At 40.4% G+C, this 20,668-nt stretch overlaps 2 protein-coding genes and 1 long non-coding RNA gene across 4 annotated transcripts in view; 1 reads left to right on the top strand and 2 right to left on the bottom strand.

Annotated features, from left to right (window-relative positions):
- Positions 1–6,581, top strand: part of LOC5565258 (protein unc-13 homolog 4B) — a 57,211-nt gene extending 50,630 nt beyond the window's left edge. For both annotated transcript variants that reach the window (XM_021849976.1, XM_021849980.1), the window contains exons 8-11: positions 5,011–5,499; positions 5,564–6,009; positions 6,068–6,267; positions 6,328–6,581. In XM_021849976.1, the coding sequence (XP_021705668.1) occupies positions 5,011–5,499; positions 5,564–6,009; positions 6,068–6,267; positions 6,328–6,452 (1,260 nt within the window). In that variant the 3' untranslated portion in view covers positions 6,453–6,581. The remainder of the gene's footprint in view (positions 1–5,010; positions 5,500–5,563; positions 6,010–6,067; positions 6,268–6,327) is intronic.
- On the bottom strand, positions 78–816 carry LOC110677942. Its single transcript, XR_002501315.1, has 2 exons — positions 562–816; positions 78–505 (listed from the first exon to the last, which is right to left on the bottom strand). It is a non-coding gene; the product is annotated as an uncharacterized LOC110677942 (long non-coding RNA).
- Positions 6,582–6,663: 82 nt separating the features above from the next.
- On the bottom strand, positions 6,664–20,421 carry LOC5565259. Its single transcript, XM_001649564.2, has 4 exons — positions 20,116–20,421; positions 9,929–10,354; positions 9,623–9,782; positions 6,664–7,168 (listed from the first exon to the last, which is right to left on the bottom strand). Exons 1-4 carry the CDS (start codon positions 20,261–20,263, stop codon positions 7,009–7,011), a joined length of 894 nt encoding a protein of 297 aa, XP_001649614.2. The 5' UTR covers positions 20,264–20,421; the 3' UTR covers positions 6,664–7,008.
- Positions 20,422–20,668: the final 247 nt, after the last annotated feature.

Raw genomic sequence — 20,668 nt, 5'->3', positions numbered from 1 at the left:
ATTTGCAAGATGTTTAGCGAATTTCAACCGAGTTTTTTGTGCAGATTTCTTGTAAGGAATTTGGTGGATTCATATACAGTTTGTCCACCAGCTATGAGTTTTTTGCTTGTGTCTGACGTCTTGGCTGGACCTTAAAGTGTTTTATTTGTTGGAATTTTTGGGTATACACAGCATATTTTGCAAAATTCGTGGATTTAAAAAAAATGAATTTCTTATCCAATAAATAGTGAACTACGGAATTTTGTTTTACGAGAGTTTTGGTTTATTTCTAGTGAAGTTTTTTACATTAGTTTTGCACACATCGTTTCTTCTATTTTTTTTTTTTGCTCAAACCCAACGGGAATCTCACTCTCGAAATTTCCGGAAAACCAGGCAAGGTTATTGCTGAACGCATTTTTTCAGGAAATCCTGAAAAGGTAATTCCGGTTAGTCGATACATTTTCGAAAAAAATAACAGAAAAATTCAGAAGCAAGCACGAATGGCATCTCTTGGTTGTTTGCAAATCTACAAGTAAAATCCAATCATTAATTGATCTTATCAAAAGTGTATCATTTACTTACTTCTATAGACTCACTTTTGGGCTTCAGTGATTGTTTGGGTTTCAGAATGTTCCGCTGGAATCATAGTTCAACTATAAATTTGCCTTCAAACACTGTCACTGTTTTCGACAGGTTTTCGCAACGGTTTACTGCGCGTGGACTACTGAGTTTAAAAGATATTATTTATCTTGCATCAAATGAATGAACCTATGCATGCTATAAAACGTTTGACTTTTACTGTGCGCCCTGTTTTCAAGTTTCCCGTGAGAGAGAGCGAGACAGCACCAACACACGGCGCACAGTAAAAGTCAAGAGAATAAAATAATTTATGGCACGCGCAGAGGCTCATCAAAGATATTGCTGTGTGCGTTTGAAACGCAAATTTCAAATGCGGAAACACTAAACGCGGTAAGATTTTCCACAAGCAATCCGATGTCAAAGATAGCTTTTCTTTGCTAGGTTGGCGGTGATATTGATAAACGTTGCTAGGTGTTCTTGTTTTGTTTTACCACATTTGAAGCGCATTCAGTCAAGATTTGCATCTCAAAGGCAAACAGCAATATTGATGAAAGATCGATCAAAGAGCTTGTTCAGGCGAACGGTCACTTCGAATACCAAAAATTGAATTACTGAATTGGTAACCCTATCGTGTTTATTTTTTTATGCTATTGTTGTTTACTTTGGGTGAGTTAGTTAGTGGACCGACGCGAAGAAAATATAGACGATATCTGCAATCAGTTTAATTACAGTCCATTTTCAGTACAAAAACGGAAGAAAGCCCCGAACATTTTGGTCCATTCGACCACGGATGTGTTGTACCGGTTCTCGCGCGCGGGTAAATGCCAATAACTACTAGGAGTAGATCGAAAATTCCTGTTTTTCTGCCGGTCGCACAACAGAAGGCCGCCAAAGCAGAACGTGAACACAAGAAGAAAATGGCGGAAGCTCTAACAGCTCTTCAACGACAACGGGAGTTCATAACCTCCAAAATGGTTCGCATCAAATCAAGCTTACAAAAGGCGGACGACGAACAGTTTCCACTTGACGAATTCGTCGACGTACGTACGGACGATTGATGCAGCCTATCACGAAATGAACGACTGTCAAACGAAGATGCACGAAGCTAATCCAGCAAAGCAGGAAGAGGAGGAACAAATTTACGTCGAGTTCGAGACACTGTTTACCGAAGTGAGAGCTGTCTTGGGCAGGCTGCTGAAGCAGAAGAAGGACGGGCAATCTGCTACTACAAACACCGGTGTTCCTCAACTACACAGAGTACAGCAATCGATTCTACCACACACTCCTCTACCGCCGTTCAATGGGAAGCCTGAACATTGGTTTAGGTTGAAGTCAATGTTTACGGACATTATGAATAAGTGCGCCACTGAAGATGCAGCGACGAAGTTGTATCATCTGGATAAGTGCCTCGTAGGAGAAGCGGCTGGTGTAATCAATCAACAGTTTATCAATGAAAACAACTACGATGCAGCGTGGGAGTTTCTAGTGCAGCGTTATGAAGACAAGCGTAAGATTGTGGATATTCACGCAAACAAGTTGTTGTAGCTGAAATCAATGACGCAGGAAAGCGGAAGGCAACTGAGGGATTTGATCGAGGAGTGCAAACGGCACGTCGATTCGCTCAGATACCACGGGTACGATGTACTAGGCCTCTCAGACATCGTATTGGTGAACGTTCTTGCATCTAAGCTAGACTACGAGATGAAGAAACTCTGGGAAGCCAGCAACGAACACGGTGTCATTCCAACTTACGAAGGCACTATCGAGTGTCTCGAAAAGCACGCATCGGTGCTCGAACTAGTAGAAGCTTCTTCAAGCTGTCAACCCAAGAGCAAGCCGAAGGCCAACGTACCAGCTACACCCCAAAAGGCCTCACAGTCGAAATCATCTTCTTTCATTGTGACGGCTGCAGAAATTAAATACTTGTTCTGCGGAAAAGGACATTTCAATCACCAATGCGATGAATCGCTCAAGCTTTCTCCTAGCGCAAGGAACGACATAGCTAAGAAAGCTGGCGTTTGCTATAACTGTCTGAGAAAAGGGCACCTCACGATAAAATGTTCTTCGAAACATTCTTGTCGAGAGTGTAATAAGCGGCATCATACGGTTCTTCATCTTGATTCTCCAAAACCAAACAACGATGACAGCAAGACCGAAACTGCCAAACCAGTTGAAACTGAAACGACGATGAGCAACGTGGTAACCCTCAACTACACTGTTGGTTCGGGTGGATACAAGGATGTGCTGCTATCTACTGCGAACCTCTTGGACGTACACGGTAATGCGAAACTATGTCGCATCCTACTTGATTCAGGATCACAACTACATCTTATCACGGAAGCAATGACAACACTTCTTGGAATTCAGCGCGAAAAGTGTGCAACCTGTATTGTTGGAATCAACGGGAAAGAAACTCAAATCAAGCACCAAGTGACCGTTATGCTGCAATCTAGGACGACAAGCTACAGCAAGAACATCGAATGTCTGGTGGTACCGCGAATCACTGGCACATTACCGGCTCAAGAACTGAACTCATCGGAGTTAGCCATTCCAGCAATGTTTCTCTGGCCGATCCTGAATTCCATAGGGCTCAGTGAATCGACCTTCTGATCGGAGCCAAACTTTTCTACAGTATTTTGAAGTCTAGTCGTATCGATCTAGGACCTGGACGACCGATTATGCAGGAAACGTTCCTAGGATGGGTTGTTGCTGGACCAACCAACAGCCGTTCGACGTGTGTACAATCACGACAATGCAATACTGTTTTGACTGAAGCTAATCGTTAGGATGAACTTGTTCAACGGTTCTGGTCTATTGAAGATGTTCCCGTGACTGCCAAGCTGTCACACGAGGAAGAAATGTGTGAGCAGCATTACGTTCAAACGACTACGAGAGACTCGTCCGGAAGGTATGTGGTCAGGTTGCCGTTTCGTGAAAACGTGAGTAAGCTCGGTGAAACAAGGCAACATGCACTGCACCGATTCCAGCAGCTAGAAAGGCGTTTGAACAGCAATGAGCAGCTTAAACGTGAATATGATGATTTCATAGACGAATACATCCGCCTCAATCATTGCCGAGAGATTCTTGAACCCAAAGCGAGTAGCACGCCGAACTGCTTCCTGCTTCATCATCCGGTTCTAAAACCAAACTCGTCTACAACAAAGTTGAGAACAGTGTTTGATGCATCCGCGAAATCGTCATCAGGGCTTCATTGAACGACGTGCTAATGACAGGATCAACCGTGCAAGATTCTCTTTTGGATATTATCATGCCACTGTGTTTTATTTTCTCGTTTTCATGCGCTTTTTGAATAGCGTCCTAACCGTTGATTTTAGTGATATAGTTTGTTCGGAGAAGTTTCTTGGTATGGCAATTTCAGAGATAACTTTCCGTTCTGCGGTTGAACAGAAAGCTACCGCAGCTGTCACATTACTGATTTTCACAAAGCATCATCGATCGGCTGCTATGATACCTTGGAAACTATGCTGATGATTGTTGTTTTCGTCTGTTTTTCAAAGCTGTGGACTCTACTAGCATACTTTGATTAGATGGTTTCGTTCAATGATACAATGATTCTCAAGTCTGCGGTAGAACTTTGACAGCTGCGGTAGAACTTGGCGGCTACCGCAGAACGGAAAATTTTCAAAAGAAACGCAATATATTATTGCGCAACTTTTGATGAAAAAAGTTTTGTGATCAATCCACCTAGGAGTGAGATAGAAAATCTATTTTTCAAAACATTTAGATAGACATATGGTGTCTTCGGCAAAGTTGTAGATATGGTCATCTTACGAGAGGACAACTTGCCACCTCTTCAGTGGAGATTGGGCAGAATAGTTCAGACCAATACTGTGAAGACGTCGGGCGGAATTTTCAAGAGAACCACCGCCAAGCTGTCATTATTGCCGAGCGAGAATTGAGTTTTCTACCGAAACTGCAAGGCCGGGAGAATGTTCAGGCGAACGGTCACTTCGAATACCAAAAATTGAATTACTGAATTGGTAACCCTATCGTGTTTATTTTTTTATGTTATTGTTGTTTACTTTGGGTGAGTTAGTTAGTGGACCGACGCGAAGAAAATATAGACGATCAGTTTAATTACAGTCCATTTTCAGTACAAAAACGGAAGAAAGCCCTGAGCAGAGCTCTAAGATGATATCTTATTATTCGATCCGTATCTTTCTCAGAAGATCAAAAGATGAGATAAAATGCAATGCCTGCTCAGGAATAACTTTGCAGATAACCAGATAAGTTAGTTTAATTAAAATCAACATTTTTTTTATCTGATTCATATCGAAGCAACTTGTTTGGATATTGGAAGATATGTTAGAATGGAATTGTTTTCCCTAACCTCAAGTGAAATTTCCTGACTTTTTCTGACCTTTCAGGTTTTTCCAAGTAGTCGACACTCTGTCCCCACCATTCTTCTTCTAATGTCTTTTTATTTTTCAGGACATCTGCAGTTGCTGTATCTATTATGTCGATCGTATTTCAACCAAGTTGCACCACCCGGAGGCCAACCGGAAGCATGCGGATCTGCCGGCAACTCTAGAGCTGGTCAAAAAATGTGCACTGGTCAATTCCAATCTGTCCATTTTGATCGACGTACTGAAAGCCCTGCCCGACGTTTTGGGTTACTATCAGGTGGACATCAACGCGAACGAAGCCTCCGAGCAGATGCTTCCGATAATGGGACTGAACAGTTGGAAAACCAAGACTCTGAAGCTGCTGACGGACCACTGCATGGTGGCCATCAAAATCAGCATGCGTGAGGCGCTGCACAAGCTCGATCCGATAAAACGTGACGTGGAGAACTTCGCCGAACAATCGGCGGCAGTGATCAGAGATGACCTGAATGGCGATGATTTGAAGTTGGTAGAGAACATGTTGTGGAACCGATTGACAGCTGAGTTCGGAGAAACGATGAAATCGTTGATCGGGGTGAGTGTTGGAAGATGTATGTTACACTGGAGGGTTTATTTAAATTAATATTGATTATTCACAGGTTAAAACTCCAATAGAGAAATTTTCAAATTTGAAGGATTTTTACGCCATGATTGCACAGGCGTACTTACCGGAAACTCAAGAACTTCAGCAAGACAGAGAGCTGGCGGAGAAACTGTATTCTTTGGAAAAGCAACTGAGTCTTTACAGTAGCTCTACGCGAGATTTGATCCATCAATACTACCTAGCTTGTTTGGATGCCCAATTACGTCTGGACGAACCGGACCGAGGAGTACTTACCGTGAGGTGTTGCCTCCGCAATGACAGTTTGGAGATCCAAATTATTTCCGCCGACGGTATAAAGCTACCACTGGATTACAAAGGCAATTGCGATTCTTACGTGAAGATAAACCTCGCGCCTGGCTATAGGTATTCGGACGTTCAAATGCCGAAAACGCGAACAAAATCCAAGAATCACTCACCCACATACAATGAGAAGTTCACGATGTAAGTAATGATCTCCAAGATACAGATATTATTCTAACTTATGCACCATACATTCCAGGAAACTTTCCCAAGAACAACGAGAAGTCCCAGATGCTTTGATAGTGTTCAATCTTAAAGTATCCGAAATGCTCGGCCTTAGCCAGAGGTACGTTGGAGAATGCTTTGTACGGATGGACAGCATCCCTATACTAGAGTCCGAGCGAGATATCAAAAGCATCGAGGTGCAACAGTTGTTTCTGACGCTTCCAGAAAATATAGGTAAGCTACTTTATTTGAGCTATTTTTAGGAGAGAGATAATCGCATTATTTTTCCTCTAGAATCGGACTGCATCTCGGTTCTCGAGTACCGACAAAGCGACAAGGAGGCAGTGCAATTTTTCAAAAAGCTCAAGCAGAAATTAGGCAAAGCAGCTTACACCGGAAGTGTGATAAGCATTTATTAGAGTTGAAAAGATGTGTCGAATATTTCCCTTGCATTTACATTTCTCACATAATGACAACGAATAACATGAATACTATTATAAACACCTAGATTTACGACTATAAAATAAATGGCGATAACTTTTTTGTAATTAATGAGCCACATCAATCAAATCCGAAACATCCAGGCCAGACAATGTCATCACTATAAATCAAAACAAACCTTTGATGAAATTTCCTCTAACAACACATTTCCAATACGTGTTTATTACAAGACACTCCTCCAAACTAATTACAGCGAAAATAAATAAATAAATTATATGAGTACTTGCGCGATCGTTATTCCGGTACTAAAATTCACACAATATAACCTATAAATCCCGTACACCCACACAAAGTAAAGGACGAGAAAGTGGCACACAATCGATACAATCCAAAATTCAAATCACGCATGTTTCATTTTTTTTTTCGTTCACGAGTTTTTATCGAAATTCATAATCGCATTTGTGCGATCCAAGTCGGCTGGGGACAGAGTGCAGCGATCGTAGTGAGCGCAGTGTTCATCGTATCTGCTTCGATCTAGTCATCACGTTCGCGACTTTCGTTGCTGTCGCTGGTGCTACTGTTGCTGCCATCGTCTACCATTCCATTGCTGGTAACGTGGTCATCGCCGTCCTCATCGTAGGAATGCAATCGGAATACCTTTCTGCTGGAATGCGGAACGTACATCCGCAAGATCCTAGAAAATAAAAGCGATTTCAAGCTATTAATATTCAATATTCAGTACAAGGGTGTCTAGTTGCAAATCCGTCGTCTAGTGGGGGGATTCCTTCAAAGGGTAAATTGTCTTGTGTATTTTGATTGGAAATAGCAATTATTTTAATTTCCTCCGACACATCAACTCTCAAACCCCCAAAGTCTGACTTTTCGTGCGACAAAATTAATGATTTCTTATGCTGAACACCATAGCTATAATGCCATGGACCAATATGAGAATCTTGTCGCAGACAGGTGTATAGCACGAAATACATATTGTTTATCCAAACAGCATCACGCCATAAAATAATATAAAGGTTCTGCCCAGATACCTGGAATGAATACTCTTGAAATCTCAACGATATGCTAAGGCTGGTTTGATGAGTGACCATAAAGAAACAGAATCTGTATGAGGAGACAGGTGCTGGACGCTGAGGTGTAGTCTGAATGAAGAGGTAGCATGGATGAAAAACTAAGATTTGAAGGTCAATACGCGTCGAACAAAACTAGTGAGGAATAGGTCAGCAGTATTGAAAGGAACTTGGTAGTCTGGAGCAGAGTTGGGAAAAAATATGAGATTCACACTACAGTAGGCAAGCGTAGCAAATCACATTGCTGACTGCCAGTAAAACTCATGCCTATCGGCAGGCTTGATAATACTCCTCAACATCATTAGAGTTCGGTTGCCTCTTTGTGAGTAAGCGAAAAAATGTTAAGCAGAGAGACGACGAAATATGAGCGAGGAAGATGCAGCACAAAACACAACAGAGTAAAATTCCATCAAAAAAGGGTGCTCTCACAACTCCCCGAGGACTGTCTTGTTCGGGCGGCAGAGTTCTTTTGAAGTGTGAGCGAAGGTGAGCATCGCAACAAGGGAGAGAGAGTACATGAAAAAATATTTTTTGCACTCTCGCTCGAATCGCTTGAGGATCTGTGTTGCAAATTTTAAGTTTAGTTTTTTCTCCTCAGAAAAAAGGCAAAATCGCCTCCTCTTTGCATCGTAGAGGAGTTTCTGTCAACCCTGGCCGTTGCTTAGAGGAAACAAAAACTACTGTAGAAAAATGTTTTATTTCCCACTGCATTTCCCGCATTTACAGCTTCAATGACACAACTGATTTACACGGTAGACACAACAAGGTAGGCTATTCCCACGTGTAAACAACGATTTTCCATCAAAACATGTGTCGTCATTCCTATCGTCAAGCATAGGCCTTGAGGATAGAAAAAGAGAGCAGGCCTTGCTTTCTTTTGCACTCGTTCGAGTTTGCGATAGGAATGACGTCATTGCCAAATGTAATTTTGCAGAGTATAATACCTTGCTTCTTTTTATCATGCTGATTTAGACAATTCAAGTAACCAACAAAGGCTACTTGATGAGATTCAAGATTTTTAACTACTGTAGTGATAAGAGCCACGTGATTTCCGCGAAAATCAAGCCATTCCCAGCCCTGGTCTGGAGGAACTAATGAACTTGGTTGAGAAAAGCTCATGAAAGATTTCGGCAGCTAATTTCAATACAGGTCGGACTCGACTATCCGGAGTATTGATTTTTTTTTTCACTCCGCACAATCGAATCCTCCAGATATTCGAAGCACTAAGAAAAAAATTGAAATCTTTGATAAAAGAACGTAAATATTATTGTTTTCGTAACTTTATTTATATGATGCAGTGGCGGAGCCAGGATTTTTTTCCAGGGACAGTAGGGTCTTCACAAGAAAAAAAAATAACCAGCATACACAGAAAACCACTTTTTCAAACTCCCCTTTTCTTAACCCCTCTACCGGCAGCCTCATTTTTCATCGCTAAAAAAATATTGAAATCGCGATAACTTTTTTGTGTCTTGATATTTTTGCACCATTTTTTTGCAAGCACTCAAAAAATTTGTCCAGCTTTAGAAAATGTGTCGATATTGATAATTGGTCATATGGATCCGGAGATATTCCAAAATCCCTTGGAGGTTATCCTACGACGCGTAGCCATAACCCACGTAAATATCTCAGGCTACAGATTTTTTATCGTATTCAGATATTTACTCCGCGGGATGATACATTAATCTGAGTATGTTGTGAAAAAATGGAGCAATTTGGTGCAGTCATTTTTGATACATGAGCATTTATGTTTCCCTCATATCGTAATTTTCAGATATCTCCTAGAATACTCAACCGATTTGTATGATTTTTTCAGAATGGCTATACAGTATAGCCAACATTTTATTTTTTTTTTTTCAATAAATTGACGTAAAACAAAATGACCGCCAAAGACAATATTGTTCTTTTAAACGTTTCATTGAAAACTTTTTTAGAATTATTCGTTATAAAGAAGGCTTTTCTATTGCCCACACATTCATTCATTGTCCTGTAATTTCTTTGTTCTAAATCATATTTAAGGAAATTGTGACCCATACAATCATTGCTCTTGGCATCCTATTAATACTCACTCCTTCAGTGGATACTCCTCGTCGATCACGTCGAACATTCGTTTCGCACGGCAACCGAGGAAGTTCTCCTCCGGACAATACAGCTCGTTATCGATGGTGAAAGCTTCCATGGCTTTCAGGGCAAACGTTGTCACATGGTTCAGCCGGGTATCGTAGTCATCTGCAAATGGTCAGCAATCGAAAAGGAAAACCACATTTATTATCTCCGCTCCGGCAAAGGGAATCGCTGACCGATCTGACGCATGCAGATTTTCAATATTTAAAACGGCAAGGAAAGGCAGGTACCTAATTATTAATTCAACTCACATTGCAGATCGTAGCTGCGGCGTCGGCTTTCGTCGTCACTGTGCTCACTCTCGCTTTCACTTGGCTTCAGCGTTGGAATGAAGAACAGCAAGCATAGCAGGGCGAGGAACTTAACAATCTTTTTGAATATCACAATCTTGAGTAGAATTTTCGCTAGAGTAAACCAGTTGAATTTCATTTTCAACTTATTGAGCAGCCAGCTTTCGGGGCTCATGTGCGGCGTTCCGTTGCTCATCGGTTGGGCTGGTGGAGGTCCATAGACCGGCTGAGGTGGACCATAGACAGGTTTGGGAGGTCCGTATGCTGCCTTGGGTGGAGCGCCATAACTGTTGGCAGGAGCTCCATATCCGCTCGATGGAGTTAAGCTGTAGTCGTAGGATGATGACGGAACACTGGCATAATCTTCGCGGGGTATCCTCACCAAACCTAGAAAAAAGGAAATAGTGTTGAGGTCAAACCATATGCTATAAGGTGAGCTTGAACTTGAGCTTGATTGGCCGCCCGTTATTGCTACTCCAGTATAGTCCAGAAGAAGCAAGACTTATGTTCGATGTCCGTGTGACATGGGAACATTTCCAGAAACCTGGGGGAAAGTTTTGGAACCCCGCACAATGCCGTCGGTGCCAAAAGTAGGGCGTTCGCACAAAGCATTGCCGCATGGATGCTAAAGGCATGATTTGCGGAGGTTCTCCTCACGAATAAGGCCGTCTGTCTTGTGAAGGAAGATACTAATAAGTTTATATGCGCAAATTGCGGGGCAATCATAAGTCTAACTTTTGCGACTGCCCTTGGCGTAAGCGAGTCGTTATGTCTCGTGCCAGACAGATGAACCGTGACATTTTTCGTTCTCAGATTTCCCCTGGTAGAGTCTCCAACAATGCTCATTTTTCAGTTAACAATCGCTTGGTTAAGAATCATACCCTTCAGGTAAATTATACACACTTAGCTCAAATCACCGAAGTCGGTAATTCGTTTACCGAAATCTCAACAGCTGAACGGTCGGTAATCAGTTCGGTAAACGAACCGATTACAGAACGATCGGTAATTTGAATTTTTCAGCGCAGATGTCAAAACTACCGATCGTTCGGTGATTTTTTACCGAAAAGCTGTAATCCATGACCGCCGGTTGTTTTTTACCCCTGGAAGCTTATCAGCAACATAAAAAATAGACAAAATACCACATATCATCTTCATATTTTTATTTCATCGTCATGATTGTACAATTGTATATGTTCATTCGCGTTTAAGCTTCATTACGACACGGATAAGTAAGGAATCAAGCAAGTCGGAAGATGGGGCCGTCGTTGTTGTTGATGAAAGCTGGCTGCGTTGCTCCCAATATGGGACGAACAAAACGAGTAGCTGTGCTGTGCACGGTGGTTCCTAAAAGCCGTACTGCAAATAATTTTGATTTTTACTTTCGTAATAGTTTTTACACAAAATGTTTGCAGCTTCTGAAGACTCACCAGGAAAAAAAAATACATCACAGCAAGCGTCGATGGCGTCAATTTTCAGATTTACCGACTTCGGTAAACTAACAGATTAATTACCGAAACATCGGTTGAATATTTCACCGTTCTCGGTAATGCTGGCGAATTACAGACGCCTCAGTAAAAATGATGACAGATTCACGTCGATTCACCGAAATTCAGTAATTTTGCTGTCAAAAACTGCTTGATTACCGAAACATCTGTAGTTTGGTAAATTTCAGATCAGATTCGGTGATTTTATTTACCGAACTCTCATACTCTGTTTGAGTGTGTAATCATGCTCATTCACAAGCCAATTTTCTTCCGTCGGGTTGCCGTTTAAAACTTTAATTTTGAATGGATTTACCCAAGCAAACTCGTATACCGATATTGTAGCAGGCAGTTTCAGCTCCTCCCCTTCAAATTGTCTTCCTACGGATAACCGTTCTAATTGTTTCAAATCATGTGGTAAAACCTCTTCTACCGCAGGCGACTCATTTTCCGTCTATTCGTTAACGGATAATCCCAACAAAAATCATTAGAAAATACACCTACTTATAGAAGCATGTCTCTCTCTGAATTTGTTTATTTAACTGAACAATTGAATCAAATGATTGGTGCAATGTTCAAAACCACCACACTGGCTGAATCAGTCCAAGTTGGTGTAAAATTTACTAATAATATTGTTATTGGATTGCGTTTCTCTAATGAATCCAAATATTTTTTTAATATTTAAATTGTGATGCTCGTTCTTTGAATGGTAAAGAGGACGAGCTGTTTAATTTTCCAACAGCTAATAACATACATATAGCAGTTATTACTGAAACTTATTTGAAACCTGGATCCAAACTCGAAAGAGATCCAAACAGTTTTGTTTAATGTAATGATCGATTTGATGAGGCATGTGGGCAATCATCATTCTGGGCGTAAAAAACATCAACTTTTTTCGTTATTTGTTTAGGATCAAATAGTTTTTCAAACTTTGGGTGTTTCTGTTGAAACACGCTTGATAAATATATTTTCAAAGCTGCCTAATTACCTTTTCAATACACTGGGGAGCAAGTTAATTGCAAAGTAATTCCAACGTCAGAATTTTATTTAGTGCTCGTCAAAATATTTCTCAATGCAATACTCTTATAGCCCTACTTGTCCTCTTATAGAAACCCTTCTACGATTGATTTGGTCGTAATCGACTCTAGTCATCTGGTAGCACTGGTACTCATGCTGATTTTGATTCTGATCATGTCCCAGTTACATTTCAAAGCAATTCTCAATCCTATCAGCTCCACTTTCAATTATTTACGAGCCGACTGGAATACATATGAAACATACATCGATAGTAATCTTGATTTAAGCAAACAAATCTTTATATTGACAATGTTCTCAAAATTTCAACAAATTCCATTGTTGAAGGAAGAGCCATTGCAAAATCAAAATGTGAAGTAAAATTCGAATCCGTGATCATAGACCAGGCCTGCCCAACCTTTTTGGCTCTTTTTCGACATAAACTGTTGGTGCGTTTGCAAGAATAGACCGTTATGAACAAAATTAGTCTCAAACGAAAGCATAGTAGTATATCTGTCTAATCCATGCTGAAAATTTTAAACTTATATCAAACTCTTCGCTAGCGATGCAAGCAAAGGTAATAATCAGTCCGGATCATTTTTTGGACTCAATTGCGTCGATAGCAAAGAGGTTGACACAAATTTAAAATTTTCGGCATGCATTAAACAGATATACTACCAAGCTTTCATTTGAAACTAATTTTGTTCATATCGGTCTATTCTTGCGAACTCACCAACCATTTATGTCGAAAAAGAGCCAAAAAGGTTGGGCAGGCCTGTCATAGACGATGATCTCTTGATCCTTCTTAAAAAAGTGAGGAATTTCAACGATCACTTGCGAACCTGCTAATGAATGTGTATGGTAGAATATGCCAAATGAAATTAAAAAACATTTTACTCTTACCCATAAATTGTAACTTAAATCTCGTTTGTCAATTGTCTAAAATTTTGAAAAAAAAAAACTCAGAAGCCAATTCCGGCATTGGTAAAAGAAAACAAATTCTTACTAATTGCGAGAAAACTCAAAAACGTACTATGCAGATTGAAAGGGCACACAATATTAATAAATGACTCACTAGTTCAATTGGAAATCAAGTTAATCAGGATTTCGAAAACATTCTCGATCAAGAGACCGTTTTCTTAGCTTCCTGGAGGACTGATTTAGAATAAGTGAAAACTATTATCAAAAAATTCTCATTAAAAAACTTCCATAGAGTAGCTTATTATTCTTCAGGTATCAGGTATCAGAAGGCCGGCTCGAAAGGCATGTTCCCCACCAATTGGGAGATTTGTGCCATCGCCATATTTGAGCCTATTTCATCATCTACCCGATGGGAGAGAAAAAGGAAGGGAAAGATGGGGGGAATAGGAGTGGGGTCCCTTGAAGAGGGAAGATCGCATAAGCGAAATGAGAGCATGTATCCATACCACAATGGGTTCGAACAGCGCCCTAAAAAGGGCACTGCAAAACGCATGAGCGTAAAGAGAGCCTATAGCTCATTACCACAGCGGGTTAAGAATAACAGAATGTCCTGAAGATTCAGGCTTCTGAATTCAGTTTCACTTAATAAGTGTTTACCAAGTAATTGGAATCGCATTTGCGAAAAAACTGGACAGTTGCATATCAGGTGATACGAAGTTCCATAATCGGAGTCACAACTATCACACACAAATGAGTCAGCACGCTGAATATTTGCCATGTGATAGTTGAGTCGGCAGTGGCCTGTCAACGCTCTGACCAAGAGACTGCAATTCTGCTTTGACAGATTTGTTAAATACTTCGCCACCCTTGGAGATGGCTCAGTAATGTACAATTTTGTTTGACGACATGACTCCAAACTATTCCAATATTGCTGGTGCTGAGTTGCCGCCCAAGAGTTTATCTGAAGCTTCACCCAGCACTTCGAAATTGGAATAGCCGGCTCAGGGCCAATGAAGTCATGCGACGCTCCATCGCGAGCTAGCTTATCAGCCAATTCATTTCCAGCGATGGAAGAATGGCCAGGTACCCATACAAGGTTTACAGAGTTGACTGAATTCAGTTCCTCAATTTGAGTTCGACATGCGATAACAAGCTTCGACCTTGAGTTGGCCGAAGCAAGAGCTTTTATAGCAGCCTGACTATCTGAACAGAAGTATATGACTTTACCCATTACGCGCTGTTGAAGTGCTGATTGCACTCCACACATAAGGGCGAATATTTCCGCCTGAAAAACGGTGCAGTTTCTACCAAGTGAGTAAAACTAATTCAGCCTTAGCTCACGAGAATATACTCCTGCACCAGCTCTACCTTCAAGAAGGGAGCCATCAGTGTAACATACTATATTGTTTGAAATACTTCTTTCCAAATAGCCAGACGTCCACTCTTCCCGTGAAGGGAATTGTGTGGTAAATGTCCTGTAAGGAAAGTGACAAGCAATTGTGAGATCACTTGGAGCAAGGACAATTTTGTCCCAATTCACCAAAAGTGGAGATAACGAAGTGTGTGTAGATCTACGATTCACTGGATTTTTCTCCAGTAGATCCAGTTATGGGTACGGTACGGTAAGAGCAAGAAAGTGCTTCTTGTTTAAGATGCATGTGTAGTGGCGCAACGTCGAAAATGGCCTCAAGCGCTGCTGTGGGAGTTGTAGAGAACGCACCAGACATCGCCATCAAGCACATCCTTTGGAGATGTCCCAAGAAATTATAAATTTGTTTCACATTTGTGCACAATCCCAAAGGGTGAAAACTGGATAAAAAAGGAATAGTAATCTAAAGAAAAAGAAATGATAATTCACACCGTATGTTCGCACATGGCTTGCGGTTTTACACTTCGGTCTACTTAATCGCATTGACGTCTGTCATTCTCTACATGACCCGAGATACTTTGATGGATGTCAGTTGGTGTGTGCAGAATCCGATTAGGGATTCCATGAACAGGTACCATGTTTGAATAATCAGTGCTGACACCTTGAGTAATTATTTTTGTAAAACGTCTCTAAAATCAGAAATTGTGACAAGATTTCTGGATTACGATGCAATCAAGCAACAGTTCAATAAAATTTTATGAAATATTTAAAAATACTGTGCAACACTACAAACAAACTTGCTCCTTGTGAATCACTTTGTCAATGCGGTATAGAAAAAATCGATAAGACTTGTTTGATAAAATCTCAAATCATTTATTTATTTTTACTAAATGATTGGATTGTTCTCACTTCGCCCTTTTGCCACCACACAAGACATCCATATGCCAATATTGGTCGAACAACTGTTGTGTAAATCCATTTGATATATTTGGGTTTGAGGCCCCGAGTTTTACCAAAGGTTCGCCGGCATTGACCGAAGGCCATGCAAGCTTTTTTGACTCTGAAATCAATGTGAGCTGTCCATAAAAGTTTGGAATCTAGAATGACTCCGACATACTTTACTTGATCAGTCACATTAATCTCAGTGCCAAACAGACGTAAAGGTCGAATTCCATCGCGGTTTCGTCTTTCCGTAAAAAGAACAATAGATGTTTTATTCGGGTTAACCGAAAGGCCATATTGGCGACACCAACTCTCGACTACCTGGAGAGCACGTTGCATCAGGTCGAATAGGGTGCTTATGCACATACCAACTATCAAAGCTAGATAGTCGTCGGCAAATCCATAAGTTGGAAAACCGCTATTATTGAGTTGCCTCAATAGCGTATCTGCTACGAGATTCCACAAAAGTGGTGACAAGACTCCCCCTTGGGGGCATCCGCAAACACTCAATTTTCGAATCGCTGCTAGACGCAATGTCGAGAAGAGATGTCGGATTTTGAGCATTTGATGAATCCAATGGATCATTGAAGGTAGTTTTTGCAAGTGCTCACCGCATCAAAACAAAGGCGCCACTGTATATGGGATTTAACATTGTGACAGCATTGCTGTTCTGTCAAACACACAAGGCTACGGTGGCGCTATCTGTGCTGTCCATAGCGGCCGTTTTGGTTATTTTAATGATCCATTGGTAATCATTGTAGGTAGCCCATGGTTTCGTGCGGCTTCCAATATGGCATTGAGAGACACGTTATCAAAGGCACCCTCAATATCCAAGAAAACACCAAAAGCAAGATTGCTTCTGAGCGAATGCTCGATATCGTATACAACTTTGTGTAAAAGAGTCACAGTGGACTTTCCAGATTGGTAAGCATGTTGATTCACATGAAGAGGCATGTTTGCCAAATAAACATCACGGATATGATGGTCGATAATGCGTTCCAGACATTTCAGAAGAAAAGAGGTCAGACTGATTGGTCTAAAACACTTCGCTTCTTCATATGATGCACGTCCTCCTTTCGGGATAAACTTTACAGTAAACTGGGAATGTACCCGGTAGCAAAACTGCTTACAAGTAGCTTTTTCAAAACATGTTTGATAAACTCAAATCCCTTCTGGAGCAGAACAGGATAAATCCCATCCGCTCCTGGAGATTTGAAAGGAGCAAAACTATTAAGTGCCCATTGAATCGATTCAGTAGTTACGATACTGCGAGCCGAGGCCAGAGACTCGTAACTACATGAAAAGACATTTGGTTCATCCGTAGATGCTATGTCCACACATCCGGGGAAGTGTGTATTGAATAAACATTCTAAAACTTTTTCATCGGAAAAAGTAAAGTCACCATTAGGTAAGCGAATATCATTCACTTGGAAATCCTTAGATTTTGCAAGGATTTTGTTCAGCCGACTGACTTCACTCAAACTGGAAACATTTGTACAAAGGTTTTTCCAGCCGGATCGTTCAGCAGAACGAAGAGCCTTCTTGTAAGCCTTGCGAGCCGACTTGAACGACTCTGATCCAGCTGAACGGCGTCTGTTCCAACTCCTTCTACATTGTTTCCTGAGTCTAGTCAGATCGGAATTCCACCATGGGGTCCCTCTTGTAGTCTTTACAGACCGCAGAGGACATGCTTCTTCAAAAGCTTCCATAATGTTGTAGTATCAACGGCATCATCCAGATCACTTGAATTTTCAATGGACGGTGAATATCCATGAAATTTGGTCGCAACCAATTCAATATAGAGTTACCAGTTTGTTGACCGGGGATTCCTAAAACGCAAAGTCTGCGCAGTTACATTTGAATGTTCAAAGAAGATGTAGCGATGATCAGATAATGATTCCTCATCTGATACATACCAATTCGTCAACTTGTGACTGATTCTATTCGAGCAGAGCGTTATGTCTAGCACTTCCGGCATTGGTAAAAGAAAACAAATTATTACTAATTGCGAGAAAACTCAAAAACGTACTATGCAGATTGAAAGGGCACACAATATTAATGACTCACTAGTTCAATTGGAAATCAAGTTAATCAGGATTTCGAAAACATTCTCTTATTATGCACTTATTTAGAATAAGTGAAAACTATTATCAAAAAATTCTCAAAAAAAAACTTCCATAGAGTAGTTTAGTATTCTTAGTTGATATACTTAACAAATGTATTCAGTTGGCATAATTTCCTGGCAAATGGAAAAATGCCAAGATTGTACCAATTTCAAATCCTGACAAAAATCCTGCAGAAGCTTCCAGCTATCGTCCAATTAGTTTGCTTTTTCTCCATCAGTAAACATTTTGAAAAGGTCATTTTGAACAGAATGATAGTCCACACCAACGAACATGGACTTTCGACCCCTCATCAACTTTTACCTGTAACAAATTTGATCCTGTCCAACAAATATGAAGAATGTTCCATTGATCTTGCTCCTCTGAACATAGAAAAAGCATTCGACAGTGTTTGACATGTAGGCTTGATTGGAAAATAAAAAAAAAAACTTTAATTTTCCAGCATACATTGTTAGAATAATCCAAAGTTATCTGTTAAATCGTACACTGCCCTTCTACGCCTACTTGTCCCATGTTCTATGTGAATCTTATGGACCACGGGACAAATATGCGTAGAACGGCAGTATATTCGGGTTAATTATCAGAACTGTAAGAGCTGGTGTTCCTCAAAGCAGGACCAATTTATACGATATTTTTACATCTGACTTACATGAGTTACATCAAAGATGTCAACAATTACAAGAAATTATTCAAATATGTTTTGGAATGTTTTCATCCAGAATATTGAAAGGATTCAGTTCGAAATACTATTGATTTTTGCTTGAATATCTTTGAAATTTATTCGAAAAGCTTACGAAAAAAAAACTCCTTGAGAAACCTAGTTCGAAAATACCGCGTGAATCAAATCTAAATTAAAACTTGTTTTGATATTTTTATCTGTTGAATGTTGAAAATTATTCCACGACAGTTTAAGAAAATTTCACTAGAATATGTATGGTTTTGAGCAACAGAGCAATAAGTTAAAAATTTCTTAGAAATAACTAACTTAAAACTATCATGAAAAAATCTTATCTTTTCATAAAAAATTGTATTTTATATTGAATATTAATAATTCGCACACTAATTTTCATAAGTTTACCAATTGTGTCCCGCATTGAGGCCGAACATATCTGGCCACTTTAGTTTATCATCACTTGAACAGAATATGACAATGATCGATCACCACGTGCGCTGCGATTCTCTGGGTTTTGCTTTGCAATTTTCGAGAACTTTCTCTGTGTTGGTAAACATTGACACATTATTGAACAGCATTCATAAAATAAAATTTGGTTTTGTGTTTAAAATAACAGATTATTCGCGAGTTGAAAAGGTTGCAACAATATTGCGCTCTGTGATTGTCATGACAATTTTGCTTTTGATTGTATCCTTATCCGCAACAGTTGGGACAAACGGTTGTGAGCGAGCTTGCTTTGTTGTTTGTTTTTCGTCTGTTTTGATGACAATTTGATTCACTGTTCTCAATCATTCTCATAGCGCCATAATAGGCTTTTTTACAAAAAAATTATACCAGATCTTGCCATTGCTGGGCAAGGCTAACACAAAATCCACTACTAAGTTTTACAAGTCCTGGGCAGAAGCAATTATTATTCTTCTTCTTGTTCTTTTTTCCCATTTGGACAAAGTATATAATCTCTTTTTGTGTAACACCGCATATTATGCTTCTCGAGAATTTTTAGCATTTCGATCACTTTCTCTTTATTTCTTGTGTTACGCGCCAGGGTCTGGTACTGGTTGGGCACTTTGCGAATCTTTTCTGAAAACCGCAGACCCTCGAAAAAGTTGCGCGCCGATCGCTCATGCGCCGAGTTGTGATCAGTCAAAACGATTTAAAATGCTAGCTACTTGAAAACAAGAAGGTACGAAAATGTTTATTCCATATATTTTTTATCGATTAAACAATTATGATCGCTGTCCAGTTTAGAACTGAAGCCCTAAAAGTGATTCACTTCCTCGGCGAGACATTTTGACATTTCTTTATTTACTTTTTGGCTGGCGCACAACTCGGCGCATGGGCCACCGGCGCGTAACTTGTTGGACAGTCTACGGATTATAGTAAAGATTCGCAATATTACCTGACCAGAACAAAGTTTAACTGCATCGTGGACGTAGTTTGGCTCGCCGTACAATATTTTCTCCCTAATTTCGCCCTCGTTTCTAAAAGGTTTTGCAGGCCTGTCTTAGATACCATGTGCCATGAATCGTGCTTCTTTGATTTGCATCCTTATACCGTTTAACTAACCAGAACTTATGTTGCAATCACAATATTTCACTTGATCAACCATATTATTCCTCACTAACCATGTGCTTTATTCTGTTGATTTATCTGGTGCGAATTATGCAGTGCTGCCAAGTACGAATCCTTTCCGTTCGCCGCTTCTTCGCCGTTGGCATGACATGCTACGACAAGGATAACTGCTACCGTCAGGGCACTTCTCATCTTTCCCATGGTCACTAAGTTACTTTTCACGCGTTTTCACTGCCCGTGCATCGGCACAGACCCTAACCGAATCGAATAGTCGAATCGACCGAAACCCAGGGGGACATTCAAGCTACTGAACGACCATCAATCGCATGTTGCTAATTTGAAAGCTTCTCTCTCCCTGTCAATCAGACAACAAATCAGTAAAACACCACCAAAATCACGCTTTTCCGCGCCTCCATTGAAATTTTCGTCTTGTTTTGTCTGTGCGCTTTGAGTCGATGCGTGCTTGCTTGTTGCCATCCCACCCTCACCCATCATAATACCTGCTCAAAGCATTGAGGGAAGATTCGCAACCAATGCAATGGAGCACATTGGTAGTTTACTAAAGAGGATCAGTCATCAATATGCAATTACAGTACGGATTAAAAG

This window comes from Aedes aegypti, chromosome 1 (assembly GCF_002204515.2).
Source record: "Aedes aegypti strain LVP_AGWG chromosome 1, AaegL5.0 Primary Assembly, whole genome shotgun sequence".
Taxonomy (NCBI): Eukaryota; Metazoa; Arthropoda; class Insecta; order Diptera; family Culicidae; genus Aedes; species Aedes aegypti.
The sequence above is the reverse complement of the archived record's forward strand: the minus strand, read 5'-3'. Positions and strand labels throughout refer to the sequence as shown.